We start from the raw sequence: 17,850 nt of genomic DNA, 5'->3' as shown, positions 1-17,850 counted from the left end.
AAAGCCCCTGATGATCTTTCCATCCATGCAGAGAAAATGACTGTAATACCTCTGAGTCTGGAGAAGAAGATTTTTGAAATATTGGTTAATTTTCCCTTTTGGGCCCCGCCCTGGCCCCTAGGGTTGGGGTAGGAATCCCAATTTTACAATTTGATAGCCTCATCTACCAAGGATGATTCTGACCAAGTTTGAAAAAATTCCATCCACTGGTTCTTGAGAAGAAGTTGATAATGTAAAAGTTTACGCACGACGACGGACGGAAAGTGATTGGAATAGGTCACTTGAGCAAAGCTCAGGTGACCTAAAAATGGGGCGAACTTGCCCCGGTTTCTCCTGCAATGTCTCGAAGCAATGAATTCTATTTTACGATTTTTTTAAAAACATTGACAGGTGTTTTAAATACTAACATAATTTTTTCACTTGTCCCTTACAAAAGTATTGGAAAGTCGATGGATGTAGTTGACCTGGAATATATTGTAATTAGTTCCTCAATGTAACGTTCAGCTTCGGTCTGTATAATTGCTAATTAAACCCTTAAACTAACTTTTAAATATGTTTTTAGATGAACATCTTCAATCAATTCGGATTTGCACTTGGCACAGTCAACCCGGCTTTTTCGAACATTTCCAAAGCTCCCCATTGCAATTTATCTGAACTCGTAGTAGGAACCATGCGTAACAAGAAACCATTTATGGACTCCTATGGTTTCTGAAAATAGGTTCCACTTTATAACTTACATGTATTTAAGGTCTGACAACTAGACGATGTACATACATTGTTCACAAAGTACTATATAAAAGAGCCAGATTTCAAAATGAAATACACTCTGAATCACAGGCACTCTATTGCTACAGGACTGTGCAATTTCACAACAAAATCCCACTTTGTATTTTTAACGTTTTATTAAAACAAACAATTAAAAAAGGAAAAGTAACAAAATATGATACACCACTTGAATGTTTACAAAGTTTAGACATAAAATCTGCACACATCAAACATAACACATTATTTTCGCTGCATAAATGACTAGGAAATGATAACTGAACACATTTGCATATTAAACATGTTGCATAGTACCTTGTTCTGTGTATCAGTACAGGTAGGTACAGAGTGTTACCAATGAAATGTAGCACAACTCTAGAACAAAATTTGGATTTACAAAAAAAGAGAAGAAAAAAGAAAATGTTGCATTATACTTAATATAAATTCCTGGTTGCTTACCACAAGCTTCAAAAGAAAATAGCATTAATTCAGCAAAGAAGCTAATTTATAACCAAACGTTTACAACCTAATTTAGCAATAAAGTACAAAATCAGCAATAATAAAGAAAGTGACAACCACCAGATCATGAAATATCAGAAATGAGACAAATTTGAAATGGAACCAAAAAAAACCCATTTAGCTAGCATAAACGTTATTTTACAAATATCAACAAAATATAAATGCACTAGACTGACAAAAATATAAAATACATAACTGGCACATAGGTAGATGTTCTTTTTATTTAATTTTGAAAAAAAAAAGAAAGATTACATGACAACACAAATATTTTACATACAGAACAGTTGTCAGTACAGTCTGTTGTAGGAAGACAACTACATGCACAAAATGGGGACAAACTCAAGCTACAAAATGTGATACCAGGACCGGAGATCTGATCAAGTTACTAGGGCCAAATCCTGGACTTTTTGTTAGTAGGTTAAAAAGTTAAATGAAAATTTCAGCAACCCATCCATTGCACAAATGTTCTTAACAGAAGTTAAAATATATCCACTGAAAACAAAATATTCTGCCCGTTATACATACATCGATTCTCCTTCCAACACAATCTACTTCAATATTTAACCCCCGGTTTCGCCCATTGTATTACCTATGCCAGTTGCCTGGGAACCTATTTGAAAAAAATCTCAATAGCTGTAACAGTATCTTCAATAAGATTCATCAGTTTGGCAGTATGTAACATCAGTGGTTCACTTTATACACAGACAATGCACGTATTAAATGGGTTGCAACGTTTCAAGACCGACTGGTCATAGCCTAGCGTAGATAGCATACAGGAAGCTATGATAGCCATACAAAGGGACCAGTTGGTCTTGAAACATTGCAAACACATTTAATTCGTACATTGTTCATGCATAAATTAAGATTTGATATGTAACAATATCAATACATCAGAAGTGAAATAATATAAAATGTGGTATGACTTTATATAATGGAAACTGAAGGATTTTTTTTTTTTTTTTACAACCTGGATTAATTAATCTGGTATGTGTTGGCTACTCTGGTAGAGGATATGTGTGAATACTGACAAAAACACAGTCAGTTTATATACTACATCACTTCATCTTCAAAACACAAGATATATATGATCTACTACATGTAAATTCAACAAAATCCTTATAAAAAAAAAAGAGAACAAAAACTTTTCAAAAAGAAAATTATGTACATGTACTACTTATTAAAAACTACCATGAGAATCACTAATACGTATACACAATCACATTTCTTGCCTTCTTCAATCCTGTTTACTGAGAATCTTTCGCCCAGTAAAATATTCGCCTTCACAAGTAATCTATGTTCACCCCTGTTAGTTCTTCCTTCCAAAATGTAACACAATATATGGTATGCTGTTTACTAATATTCGCTACTATGGTAATTTAACCTTCATACAGGAGGATGAAAAAGGCGAAATTTAGACTAGGACAAACATTTCCCAGCATATATTATGCACAACCGGAACAAACATATAAATTCTTAACTGAGTATTCTGTGAAAGTCAAGAAACAACAGCAAGACGTAATCATTTTTGAAATAAAAATAGCAAAGACTGAAACCTAATGCCCGAGTTCAAAGGTGTATCCAGTATTCTGACTATCTGACAATGCACATACAAATATACTTCTAGACTATATTTTATCACTGGTCCTTTCGTAAATGGATGGAATGATGATGTAAAAAATATTGCAAAAAAGTTGATAGAGCATGAAGTTTACAATTATAGGTTACACATAAGTTCATGACTGATTGATAAAAAAAAAAGAATAACAACATTTTTCACTTGCATATTTTATCAGTAATAAGCCTTTTCTGCATGTAAGGTCACAGAGGTCAAATTCTGTGATTAATTCAACCATGCAGTGCTAACTGCTAAGCTTACTTCCATTTTAAGAACTAGGCTCTGTGGACTAATAATACCAGGCCAAAGAGACTTGCTGAATCAATTACTTCATGACAACTAAAATCTACATGCATGGTCAATAACTCTCAATGTTTAAGTTGGTGCTTTTCCAATATCAAGCTGAAGCAAACATCTTGCAGAGGACTTCAAACACATTAAAGACATGTCTTGGATTCCTGAATAATATCAACATTAAATAGCACTACTTAATTGGAACACAAATTTCATACAGCACTGCCACTGACACCAATCTGGTATCTACATAACACTGTGAGGTAGTAACACAAAAGGCCCAAGGGGTCTGTAACACTCACATGGCTATTTGGGAATAAAGTTGAAATTCAATATTTTGGGAAGCAAGGTCCTGGAAGGGCAAGTCATTTTGTTTTTTATGATATTCAATTTCCATAGGCTACGGATGCTAACACTAAAGTTTGGCTAAAACATGCCCAGTTGTTTTAGACAAGATGTAATTTAAAATAAATCAACCCATTCAACCCCTTTGGACTCCATCCCTCAGCCCCCAGGTGGGTCAGATCGTTGATTTCTATAACTTAAGTTCCTCATGGCCTAAGGATGCTAGCTCTAAAATGTGGTGTTTAAAGGAAAAACTGATAGACGACAGACTGAGCACGACCATACAAGCTCAATCTGGTATTTTGTACCAGTTGAGATAAAAAGCATACACAACATGTACACAGCATCAATAAATCTATATCTTTTATCAGAATAGAACCAAGGTGCAGCAAGCTTTGTCAATTTGATCAAGCATTATTGAGGGAACTTTTAATTAGAGAAATTTTCATCTTTTAAATAATTGTAAGAGAAAACCATGATCTGTGATTTGATGTGGTAACTAGTAAATCAGAGAAGAATTCATAAACACTCTAAGCTTCTTTTCCCAAACAGATTGTCTTGGCATATTGAACAAAACCTTTTTGAACTAAGATGACAATGCAACAAAATATAGTCTATGATAGAACTCCCAATTGCTGATTTCCACTCGTATATGCCAACCTTATACTCATTAAAAAAATATGTTGTAATCTATTAAAAAAACAATTACTTATAGGTGAGATCTTGTACATTAGTATGCTAACTATGTGTATACCTATCTTGATTGGTGCTTCAATCTCATCCAAATCAGTACAGAAACATAACAAATACAAGGAATCAGGTTTAGGTGAGGCATAATACACAACTTGTGTCCATGTTGCTATATCTCAAAAGGGACATATATATATTCCAAGTAACCAATGACTAATTATTGATATTTCCAAAGAAGTTCACATTCTGAAGTGTCACACTTGAGAAACAGCTGAGAGGAGTAGGGGGGTGGGGGGTGATAAGGTACATGTTGGAAAAGGCTTGGTAACAATGTAAAATAAAAATACCAATAACATATTATCTATATGGCACAGTAACAAAGTTGAGGACTATGTACACCCCCTAATGTAGCACCATACTATCAACAGTCATTTATTAGCATTACAATGAGCTTATCACAGAAACACTTTTATGTGAATATACTGAGTGCCCTTGGGCGTGACTTTTGAGCAAGCGTAATGTCATTGTGCATGCGTCCAGAACGCTGTTTCTTAGTCAATTGTCACACCACATGTTATAGTGGTGAGAAGATTTATTCTTGATGCATGCACATTGAAATCATATCTACTCTCAAATCTTGCAAAAACAAATTCCTTTAATGAATCAAATACATAAGCAACAACCAATTTTGAAGAAAAAAAGAAGTAATAATGGAGAGTATGTTAGCTTATATGATAATCTAGATGAAGTATGAGATGAAGTATGCTAGCTAATACGATAATCTAGATGAAGTATGAGATGAAGTATGCTAGCTAATACGATAATCTAGATGAAGTATGCTAGTTAATAAGATAATCTAGATGAAGTATGCTAGCTAATATGATAATCTAGAAGAAGTATGCTACCTAATAGGACAATCTAGATGAAGTATGCTAGCTAATATGATAATCTAGAAGAAGTATGCTACCTAATAGGACAATCTAGATGAAGTATGCTAGCTAATATGATAATCTAGAAGAAGTATGCTACCTAATAGGACAATCTAGATGAAGTATGCTAGCTAATATGATAATCTAGAAGAAGTATGCTAGCTAATATAATAATCTAGATGAAGTATGCTACCTAATAGGACAATCTAGATGAAGTATGCTAGCTAATATCATAATCTAGATGAAGTATGCTATTTAGTATGATAATCTAAATGAAGAAAGCTACCTAATACGATAATCTAGATGAAGTATGTTAATTGAAGTATGCTACTTAATATGATAATCTAATTTCAGAAAGCTACCTAATATGATTATGATAATATAGGTTAAATATGCAAGCTCATGATAATCTAGAAAGAATACCCAGCTAACATAATAATATGAAAATATTTTTGACTATGTTAGTAATATCATACTTTGACTGTCTATTATGCTGCATTTGTTCTACTGCTACATCTGAAGTGTTAGGAGATCACACTGGCTAACACATAAAGCTTCAATCAGATCACATATTTCAATATACACAAATATTTCTCAGCACCATCTCACCAATTGTTCCTGTAGGACCCCAAAACCATCTGTGAAGTCAGTGAAATGCAGCAAGGAATTGTCAGTTTAAGACAGTAGTGTTTCAAATCTTGCTTTACTGTGGGTGAATAATTGAACGGACTCTACTTGCTAATTATTTTAACACTGACTGTTAAAAAGTGCATGAAATCCTGCACTTGTATACCGTATACAAGTTCCTCGTACTCTTTCCAAAACTAATCAACCTTCCCTCAAAAAATTCAGGACTCCGGAATTCCTTCAGGAATTAAAGTGAATTGTCTTATCCATCAAAAACATCTCTGTTCTTTATCTACTGCTGTCTCATCCTGAAAATATATAAAATACATGTAATCAACTAGAGACAAAACCACGATACATCTATCTAATTATACAACACATTCTGGCTGATGCCATACCCTGCATCAATATTTTTTTAAACAGTTTAAAAATTATGGCAAAGTACAAAAGTGAGCACTAATTTGACCTTTGACCTTGAGGTGAATTTTTGTGCATGATGCATGCATACATAAAATTATGGACACATTTATAAATGAATATCTGAAAAGATGCATGGTTAACTTCAAATAAAATCATCAAAATCAAAAATAAATCACAAGCACATAACAATATGTGGGAATATCTGATTTCAGCCGTCTGTTCCCTAATTTCGTAGTGGATAGTATAAATAATATCAGAAGTAAGCTTTTAATTAGGAAAAGTTTATGTTTAAAATTCATACAATGTAACTCAATCCTGGAAAGTTAAACATTTTAACGAGAATATGAATAATCGGATGCTACATTTTATCAAAGCGTTAATGGGAGAGCATAAGGAATTTTACACACTGTAGAGTTGCTTATTTTGCAGGTCCAAGTTGTGTAATTTTTATTCAAAATGAAGAATTCAAATTAACAGACCTGGAGATAATGATTTCCCCCCTCCCAATATAGGGGGGGGGGGGGGGGGGGGGGAGTGAAAAAAGGATGAAAAACAGTATACACTTTTGAACTGTTCTCTGTTTATTAGTGTACACATTTGTGTATTACCTGTTCTAACCTGTGAACTGATCTCAGTGTTTTAGTACCCATGGCATAAAACATACAATCCATTTAAATCAATCTGACTTGCCTCTGTACTGGATTGTTTGAGAGCCTACATACATTGTACATACATACATCTTGGGGTTAATATTAAGGTGTGTCATATTATTACATAGATCAAATTTTAATGATCATTTATACGACCTGCACATTAGTGTTAATATCACCCTTATGTATATAACCAGCTATACAGTATTAGAATTGGGGTAAAACAATAACAAGTGCTTACCTACCTTTTCCATTTCCAGACTCTCCATATGTAGCTTATTGAGCATTTGTTGGACAGCACGAGTCTGCTCCTGTCGACGCTGCAGTTTGGGAGGCAATCGGAGGTACTTCTTCTCAACTGTAATCACGGAGGAATCCTTCACTAAATCACTTTCTCCTGTAGAAGAACCTTGGCTCTCAACTGGCGAGATAGATGTCCTAGGTCTAGTGATCGATTGTTTTACTATAGGATGGTTTCCATGACAACTCTCTTTTTTTGTTGATGCACTGTTTGCTGTTGGAACTGATGGTGGCATGTACTGTTGCGCAGGTGTAATGTTTCCGTGGATTGACATTGGATTGTACTGTTCTGCTGATGGAATATTTCCAGGGACTGAAGGTGGATTGTATTGTGGCGCTGGGGTAATATTTTCTGGAACTGAGGGTACCGGTGGATTGTAATGTTGCATTGTTGAACTATTTCTCAGGATTTTCATTGGATCGTACTGTTCTGCTGATGGTATGTTTCCAGAAACTGAAGGTGGCTTGTACTGTTCAACTGCTGGAATATTTCCAGGGACTGAAGGTGGATAGTACCTCTGTACTGGGTTAACCATTCCAGGGACTAAAGGTGGCTTGTACTGTTGTGCTGGTTGAATATTTCTATGGACCAACATTGGATTGTGCTGTTCCACTGGTGGAATATTTCCATGGACTGATGGTGGATTGTACTGTTGTGCGGACATGACATTCCCAGAAAATGGTGGTGGGAATGGCTGTAAACCATCTCTATGACAACCTTCATCCAGTTGGTGCAGTTGACCTTGTCCCAATATACCCTGGTTGTCTCCTTCAGTCTCACTTCTTTGGTTCTGAAGTACAGACTTCTGAAACAGAGACTTGTGCATATCTTGTCCCTGCAAGATACTGTCACATGCTCCATAGGCAGTTTCCATGATTTCTGTCCTAGTAATTCCCTGTTGTGTTGGCAGTTTCTGCTCCATAGGGTTTACAATGAAGTTCTCAGTATCTGAAGCTGATGTGGGAGGTCCAGTCTTCATGTGTTGTGACTGATGGAGCCCTTGTAAGTTGGGCTGGGTTGTCTGTAGTACAGGTGCACCTCCCAGCCCCCTCTCTGCAGGCACACAAGTCAGTCCACTGCCTTGCTGAATGTTCTGTGTCAGGAGAAGCTGCTGTTGTTGCTGCATCAGAACTTGCTGGTTCTGTCGGAGTCTCTCCTCCTGTTGCTGAAGTAGCTGTGTTTGTTGTAACATGTACTCTGTCTGCATCATTGGGTTTGGCAGTCCGACAAAAGGCATCATCGTAGGAATTGGCAGCATGCCACCTAATCCTGCACCAGCAACTAGGGGATAACCAGGCAGTATGGCTTCTGCTTGTGGCTGGGCATGTTGGATGGTTGGCAGGACCTTATTGGTAGGGCCAGTGTTTTCTACCTTGGGGGACTGGCTGAGGTACTGGAGGTAAGCTTGTACCAAGTAGGGAGGCAAACCTTCAGGAAGGCCACTAGGCAGTGATGGCTGGAAAACATTTTGGCCCAGCAGGCCTTGGGGCATGAAATTCTGGGCAGTAACAGGAGGTAGATTGTCTGAAGTTGAATTTTGGCCACTTTTTGTAGACAGTTCAATATCTTCTCCTTGAGAGTTCACTGTACTATCTATCTTTGGCTGGCAGTGACTGTTGACATCTGATCTAGCCTCCCGAAGGTCATGGCTACTTGGCTCACGACTCATGTCAGTAGCTGGTGATTTACTGTTATTGCACAGAGGATTGTTGGCAACGTTCAAGTTTGTGTAAACATGAGTTTGAGGCTCCCCAGCTGCGTATTGTGAAGTTGCAGATGATTGTTCATCATGTTCAATTTCTGAGAGACTTTTCAAGAAATCTGGGTCAGCCTGTTCGTTGAGGAGATCTCGCACTAGTTTCTGGCCAGATATTTTCTGTGATTCTACAGCAGGCTGCTGTTTATAAGCTGCAGAAGTTTCCAGACCAGACACATTGTCAGAGCGCTGGTATCGCTTAAGTGCATGTAATGCTTTCGGTAGACGAGGTAGACGTAGAGGAAGGTTTCTGGTCCCTTCTTTTTTCTTCTCTGTAGTTTCACCCAGTTTCAGTTCTTGATCCAATGCTGGGGACACATGTGGTTCATCAGGCAACTCATTTGTATCCAGTTTTGGATTAGCTTGATGCTTTACAAGATTTTTCCACAAAGCTGGCACCCTCGGCATTGTGACAGGGTTGGGTGCATTTGGTACACTCGGCTCAGAGGATCCCTGTGGAGCTTTTGGCATTCTTGGTAAAATATGTCCAAGACCTTGAACCCTTTGTTGCTGTGGTGGTTTCTTTTGCTGAGGTTCTTTCACTGACAAATCTTCATCCTCTCCTCTCCCACATACTTCAGGCTTGCCTGGCCTGACCTCTTGTGTAAACGCTTGAGCTCTGGCCTCACTGTAGCCCAGACTTTGTGATCCTTGTGGCTGAAGGGACGGATGCTCTCTGTGAGTGAAAATAGGACTTTCTGACCTTGTAGAAACAGTTCTTGTACCAGAATTTGAACTGATCTCTTTGCATTGGTGCTCACTTTGCTGGTCTTGTTTTTGTTGGGGTTGGTCACTTGGCTGTTTCTGGATAATTTGGGATTTTTCTGGAAGCCATGATTCATTAACTGAATCGTCGTTTACCATTTGCATGGTTCCTACCTTGGACAGCACTTGTTGGTGAATGTGCTGTGCATGGTCCTCACATTTACTGACAGACGATATACTTTCTGGGTCACAGGACTTTGTTGTGGAGGGCCAGACAGACACTACATCATCTATATCATCCTCCCAGTCTTCCCCAAATGATTTGTTCCCAAGTTGTCTGTTTGGATTCTTCTTGAACTCTGTAGTGACCTTATTTTGTTCCCATATTGATTGTACTCCTGGTTCTGCAGATAAAGATTCAACTTGTTCCTCTGGAGCAGCTTTCAACCATGGAGATTTCCTTGTATGCATCTGTCCAGAAGGTGTTGCATTAGCAGAATTGTGTATAGATTTATCCCTAACCCGAGCTGTCTGTGACTCACACTTCTGATGATCCTCCTTCACGTCAAAGTTATCTAACTGATCAATAGGGCTACTTGGTTTGGTCTTGATCTCTTCCTTTTGCTGTTCTAGCATGGCCTTGGCTACGGGCTGCCATTTCATGTACTGGTGGAATGAGCTTGGTGAATGTTGAGGAAGATACTGATCTTTGAGATCTTCATCCCAATCATCATTTGTTACTGTCTTCTCTGGAATGTGCACTTTAACATTTGGGCGTCGATTACTGAAGCTTGTTTTTAATTTTGGATGGTTTGGAGAGTCCTCAGTGACACTGGAAGAATAGGATTTCGGTGGTTGTGATGTGTTTTCCTGCTTGGCTGGTTTTGATTTGATGAGAGGGTTACTGGCCCATACACTTACAGGGTTGACAGGTACAGACTTAACAGGCAAAGGTGGATCTTCCTTCACATCCCAGATACTCTCAATGGGTCTGAAATAACAAATGTAGCTAAACATTAGATTAAGTCACGAAAATTATGGAATGTTATGGAAGAGCAGCGGAAGGAAATTATTCATAAAATGATTCCACTTAAAAAGAATTTTTTTCAAAATGCTATTGATTTAATATGTCCTATTTTATGTACAATGTAAGAATAATCAAAACAAAAAGTACACACCCACAAACCACAAGTATGTTTCCAAATGTCAATCAATAGCACGCTATGCACAAGTCGATCCAAACACCCCTGAAGTCATTCAAACCCTGATTTTACTATAATGTGCAACATTGTATATTTTTCATCATATGTGTTGTCACTTCAAAATGAAGTTTTATCATACATCTTTGACTTCATGTAACTCCTTTTAGCTGAAAATAATGTCATTATTAATATGTTCCAGTTAAAACTTGGTAGTTTATCATAACCTTGAAACTCTACCATTATATTTATTTTATACTCTTCATGATAATAGCTTATAAGAATCTATTTTCTTTACACTGAATAACAGGGATGCATAAGTCAATAAAAAGCAGAAATACACTGAAACACATGGTATGTGACATAAGTATAGAAATTATTCTGCTGAATTGTATGAAAATATATTCAACAATGTCAACTTACTTTGGTCTAACGAAAGGCTTTTCCATAGGGTCTGGTACAACAGTTTTGGCTGCAAGTTCTTTTTCCATTCTGAAAAGACGTCCATATTGAAATTTGTATTCTAAACCTATAAAGTTATTTAAATACTATATATTTCATTCTATAAAACTTTGATGTCTCATATTAAATTAAGTTATTATGAATACCAGATATCACAGCAATCTTTTCATTACCTGTAAGAATAGCCTAGCATGTATCTGTATAAATCCGAGTGATATTATGTGGGAGAAGGACAAGGTTTGGTTTGTTTGTCCTCAACGTCCTGTTTACAGCTATATGGTCATTTAAGGATGAACCTGATTTTGGTGGTGGAAGAAAACAGGGTATCCAGAGAAAAACTGATGACCTGCAGCCAGTACCTGGTGACGCACATAGGCCTTGAACCCGCGACCCAGTGAGAGCAGACAACAAAGTCTTGAGTATAAACCAAATGTTAGCCTACCTTTATATTTTATCCAGTGCCAGAGTGTGACTTCTTGGTATTTAGCATATTATAACTAGTGCAATGTCAGAATATGTCTGCCAAGGATGTAGTTGAGGATAGACCATCTATGTATATTATCCAAATCAGAGAATGAGAAAAGCCTATCTGTAACTTGTCCAATGCCAGGTTTCTATCTTGTATCTATTGAGGATAGCCTTTATGTGTATTTTTTATGATGTCAGAACATATCAACCAAGTATCTAGATGAGGAAACCTAACTTTATATATCGTGTATTAGAACCTTCTTTTTCCAGGCAGACTGACTATCAGTGTAATGTTTCCTCCACTAGAGTGACATAAAAATTAAGTATTTATTTCCTCCTACAGATCTATAATCATGTATTCTCTCCTATATTGACATGTGACCCAAACATACTCACTGTATCTTCTCCCTGTTCATCTGGGCAATCTGTCTTCTCCTCTGCACTTCCAGCTCGGCTGTTTTTTGACTTTCCTCCATCACCTTTCTCAAAATTGCTTCCTCATCCAGTTCATTGCGAGGCCGCATCATTTCCATGTTTTGTAGACGCTGCTGTCGGGTTGACCACACATTCTTCTTTGGAATTGGAGGATCTAGGAAAGGTAGATAAAAGGAACAATGATATTGAGATATAACATTATAAATGTGGCCAATCATGCTAGACGGCATTGCTGCTATCTTGAATCCCTTATACTTTTAAATTTCTCAGCTGTTCAAAAGTATACCCCTTCTGAATCACTCTCACAAATTATGAACAAAGCTGGCTCCATAGATTCTGAGATATAACCATACATGTCTCAGTAAATTATGTTCAAAGGTTATAACAGCTAATTCCAATCCCAAAACTTGATGAAAGTTAGTCATCTGATCTAAGTATATACCCCTATGTACCACTGCAAAGTATGAAAAAAATGGATCAACAGGACTAGCTAGCCTTCTAGCAGTGACGGGAAATGTCTTAGTCAGTCAGAGGTCAATGCTAGCCATCTCGAGATACTGAAACTTAAAAGTCTGTCATTTTGATCCAAAATATACCCTCATGTATCATCTTGACAAGGCATGAAAAAAGGAGAACCAATAGCTAGATATTTGTCCTATCTAAATGTTATGTATTTTATTTGTATACAGTGTAATTGTTATGTATTTTATTTGTATACAGTGTAATTGTTATTTGCATCCTACAATAATTTGTTTACTTATCTTTGTATTTTATGTGGATTCTGCAAAATCTGTACCTCAGCCAGTTTTCATACTTACATTTTCTATATATACATGTTACCCAGCACATCCAAAGTAGTATAGGCCCGCATTATGTATATGGGGGACTGTATTGTCTGTACCTGACCACTGACAACTGGACACTGACCTTGTATACACAACATGTTCTCTTATCTTTTCCCTCTCTATTCTCTCTGTCTATCGTTACATCACTCTAGCTCTATGATTTGAAGGCATCAGATCGATCACCATAATCACTCCCAGAAATATTAATACATTTTCTAATTCTCTTACAAAGCTGGATCCTCAATACTGCTACTACATTTTGTATGTCCTTAGCACCACATGCAGTGCAGAGTAAGCAGATTCATGTTGAACAACTCAGTTGAATGTATTGAAGTTGCCAGAATTCAAATTTCCTTTGTTAATTTCTTCACAATAATTTCAATATTCACAAATGTTGCCATCCTAGATACCAATCACTCTGGATTGTGTGTGTGGGGTAGTGACGGAAAATCTGTAAAAATAAGCCAAAACCCCTAATTGCAATGCAGATCTCTCCCACGCCATTACCCCTCATAAAACCCTCTATAATGAAAAATCTCACAAGGCATTGAAGAAAAGATAAAAGAGCAAATATAAGGTCTCTTAAGAAATGAGGTGACATTGTGAAATATTGTAAGGAAAAGTCCAATGTTTTGACTGGACAAAATATACATAGACATTTAAGACTTTGACTGGTTCTTCAAATTGCAAGCTGACCTTGTTTCATTAAACTCTACAAACATATCACTTACCAGGGACTGTTCTGTCCGGATCTGGTGCAGATTTTTCATACCATTTAGGAGGTTCCACTTTCTGTACCCATTTCTGAGTCTGGGCCCTATATAAACCATCAACTTAATATAACAGGTAAATATATACTCAATACAACTTGTAAGGTCAATATACACATGTATTTAAAAATCATATCAATGTCACTTTGATCAAAATAATGTTACAGTCTCTTTGGTGATATACATTATTATTAAGTGTGAGGTCTATCAAATCAAATTTAATTTCAAATGAGAGATATTCTAGGGGCAGCTTCCCCTCTCCCTTTCCAAACAACCCCATATGTAAATGGAAATATACCACACATTTTTAAGTTTGATGTATAATGTATCTATGCTATGTTTTTATATTTTTGTTGTTATTTTGTTTCCATGTAGAGATAGTACACACATGTATATATAGTTCCATAGTTGTTGTATATCAAAACTTTTATGGAGTGGTATTTTTCTCTTGTTTTTTTTTTATAGTCAGACTTGTGCGTAAATTAAAAAGAACAATACAAAAATTGTGATTAGTATAAAATACTCAACTTTCAAGTATTCAAGTATTAAAATCAATGCCTCCAATCATCATTTGATTATATTAGTTCACTTTATTTTGAGTCAAAAAGAACAATGTCATAAAATTGATGTTTTAAATATCATTTTACATCAATGAAAAAAAAAATCGTAAGAAATATATATATTTTTTTTTTATCCAGAGATCGATTTTCAGAGCATGAACATTGTTTTTTTTCCAGATTTTTTGGATGCGCAAAATATTCGAGTAGAAGCTTTTCTCCCGATTTTCAGCCTCAAAAAGTACCTGCGCAAATTACACAGGTGCGCAAATTACATGGGTTTTTACGGTAGATCTAGCCAATAGCGATGTACATTGTACATCACTGCAATTTGAAATTTGTTCTCTTTTAACTTATATCCATGGTTTCAGCTCTTTTTTTTAGTGGATTATGAGTGACCTTCGACTCATTTGGACCAGATCTCGAGTCTCATCTGTGTATTGGTGATTCTGCAGTCTTACTTTTTGTTTGTTTGGATGGATTGTTTTGTCTTCCCTTTAAAATATCAGAAATGCACTTTTCATAGCAACACACCTTTTAACAAGTCAATATCAAGTAGATGTTTTTGTAAAATTGCTTACATTCAACATGCAAGGGATATATACAACTTTGTAATTGAGACACCTTTTATGCAATTCCTTATCATGATTCTTAATTAAGCTAACCACCTGTTTCATGGTCCCCAGGTGCTACAGAGTTTAACACCCACAATTGAGGAGCTTCTAGTATGTGTTGTGTATACTAACCACCAATTTATCAATCATTCTTAAGATAATTATAAACATACACAGTTTTTCTTGACAAAGTATTAAACCCACCATGGCACGCGCAGTCTAGAGAAAAAAAAACAGGCAGACATCCTGCTTGATTGCTTTAACCCTCATTCCCCAATATCCTTTTTAAGAGGAGTAAAATGAAAGGAAAAGGAACCAGCTACCTTTGCAGTTATCTCATCAACTGAAAACATTTCATCCATACAAGTGATACCATCATTATAACAACATGTCTAATTTAGAAAATTGTGTTGTAACAACAAAAAATATCTGTCCATAAACTAGAGTGTGACCTCTTTTAATGAAAATGACTGTTTACCCTACAAAATAGTTCAGTATCTTCAAGGGTGGAGAGATCATTAAGTCAATAAGCCCTACATTTGACAAATAGACGAGACAGATACAGCTTTTCTCCAACACCTGACAGATTTATCTCCCGTTTTGCCGGTGCTAGATTTATCTGTCTCCGCCCTAGGGCTGAGACGAGGGGATTCCCCTAATCATAACAATGGTGTGACGTCACTTCAACAATACAATGACGTCACGTCAACAATCCATCAACGACACGTCAACCCTGAATTTAGCATGTAACGTTGTCATTACATTGTGTATATGATACACATTGGAAGAATAGGGTAAGAGAAAAAGAATCATTCCCCCCTTTGTGGGTAAGATAGAGGAATCTAAACCCTCGGGAAAAGATTCTTCAGTTGCCAAACACTCGGCAAAGCCTCGTGTTTGGCAACTGAAGAATCTTCCCCCTCGGGTTGAGATTTCCCTATCTCACCCCCAAGGGGGTGAATGATTCTATATGTACTTACCTTTTGTTTTTTAATTCCATGATTTCCTCCTCATTGCGCTTGCGCTCCCGCTCCTGTTGTTTATGGAGGTACTCCTTCCTCATCCTCTCAAACTCCTCGTCTTCCAGAGTGGTGAAGCTGCTTGTTGGATGCTTCTTTTCTGTCTTAAACTGGTACTACAATGCAGTAAACTGACCCATTAAGTTACATCCTGGCCGTCATCATGACATGAGAGTACAGATCCTATACTGAAGGTCCAGCACAGTATATGAGGAATCTAGTAAAACGCTATAAAACAACTACTTGTATTAGTGTTGTGATGAGAAAAGTTATCATGAGTTTGTTAATGGTCTATCAGATACAGACTTTTCTGTATTAGATTCAACATCAGTACAGGATTCTTTGATTAACAGGGCAAATTATTGCAAGTAATGATTTCTTTTTCTATCGAGCTGTACTTCTATCTCAGAATTAAGGTCAAAGTGATATACTTCTCGATCTCTGGCTGCCTAGACTTATTTGAAAATATATAGAAAATATGCCCTGGACAAAATGTTTCAAAGGTTGCGGCCAAAGGTAAAACCATAGGTCATAGTGACCTACTTTTTGTATTTGATGCTCTGTACTTGTATACCAAATCTGGTTACTCCAGGTGAAATAATATATAGAAGATATGCCCCGGACAAACTCCTCGAATGTACGGACATGTAGCTGCAGAGTGCAAACATATAGTCTCCCCTTGAACCGGTGGGGGACTTAAAATGAATATTTGGATAATGAAATTCTTAACAAGAAATGACTTAACATGTGTATTATTAAATATGGTACAATTACAGTACTCATGTTTCTATAATGGGTTTAAGAGGTTATTTGGTTATAATCACTGGTGAGTATCTAGTTCATGTTTCATTCATGGCCTGGCTGATCAGTCATAATTACTGGTAAGTATATCTATTTAGACCGAGTAAGGGTCTGACTGATCAGCCATAATTACTGGTAAGTATATCTATTTAGACTGAGTAAGGGTCTGGCTGTTCAGTCATAATTACTGGTAAGTATATCTATTTAGACCGAGTAAGTGCCTGGCTGTTCAGTCATAATGACTGATAAGTATGTCTATTTCGACTGATTCAGTGGCTGATTAATTATTCAGTCATAATGTCTGGATCGTGCTGGTTAGATTCAGGGCCTGGCTGTTCAGTCATAATGACTGGTAAGTATATCTATTTTGACTGATTCATAGGCTGATTATTCAGTCATTATGTCTGGCAAGTATCCTGCTGGTTAGATTCAGGGCATGGCTGTTCATTCATAATGACTGGTAAGTACATGTACCTAGTTTGTTTGATTCAAAGTCTTGTTATTCAGTGATAATAACTGATGAGTATATCTAGTCACACTTTTAGACTCAGGGTCAGGTGGCTCAAATCCTGATCATCTTAATGAGTCATTAACCAAATTTTCAGCTCACCTGCCCGAAGGGCAAGTGAGCTTATATTATGCCATGGCGCAGCGTCCGTCTGTTCGTCAGCTTTTCCTTTAAAACACTACTAGTCCTGAATGGCCCAGTAGAATTTGACTAAATTTGGTCTGGAGCATCCTAGGGCCAAGGGCACTCAATGTTGTATCCCCACTGGGGGCAGAGGGGTGGGCCAAATAAGGGAAACAACGGTAAACCTTAAAAATTATTCTTCATCCCAATTTGGTTTGGGGGATCCTTGGGCCAAGGCAGGGCACTCAATTTTGTATAAACAGTGGGTTTGGCCCCTAGGGGAGAGGGGTTGAGCCCAATAGGGGAAAAAGAGGTAAAACCTTTGAAATCCTTCTCCTCCAATAGGGATTCAAGATTTTATCCCAATGTTGTCTCCATCAAGTTGTCTAGTAGTGCCTATTACTATTAGGATGTATTCATTAAAACAAGATGACCA

At 36.9% G+C, this 17,850-nt stretch overlaps 1 protein-coding gene across 2 annotated transcripts in view; it reads right to left on the bottom strand.

Annotated features, from left to right (window-relative positions):
- Positions 1-1,484: 1,484 nt before the first annotated feature.
- The window catches only part of LOC110446265, a 29,183-nt gene continuing 12,817 nt past the window's right edge, over positions 1,485-17,850 (bottom strand). Inside the window, exons 15-20 of one of the 2 annotated variants that reach the window (XM_021491314.1) lie at positions 15,944-16,098; positions 13,754-13,839; positions 12,139-12,331; positions 11,236-11,304; positions 7,097-10,604; positions 1,485-6,089 (exon numbers count right to left, since the gene is read on the bottom strand). In XM_021491314.1, the coding sequence (XP_021346989.1) occupies positions 6,051-6,089; positions 7,097-10,604; positions 11,236-11,304; positions 12,139-12,331; positions 13,754-13,839; positions 15,944-16,098 (4,050 nt within the window). In that variant the 3' untranslated portion in view covers positions 1,485-6,050. Of the gene's footprint in view, positions 6,090-7,092; positions 10,605-11,235; positions 11,305-12,138; positions 12,332-13,753; positions 13,840-15,943; positions 16,099-17,850 lie in introns of both variants that reach the window. The other variant, XM_021491316.1, reaches the window with a different exon arrangement.

Source organism: Mizuhopecten yessoensis, unplaced genomic scaffold, assembly GCF_002113885.1.
Source record: "Mizuhopecten yessoensis strain PY_sf001 unplaced genomic scaffold, ASM211388v2 scaffold2671, whole genome shotgun sequence".
In the NCBI taxonomy this organism is placed as follows: Eukaryota; Metazoa; Mollusca; class Bivalvia; order Pectinida; family Pectinidae; genus Mizuhopecten; species Mizuhopecten yessoensis.
This window is presented reverse-complemented; position numbering and strand designations above follow the sequence as displayed.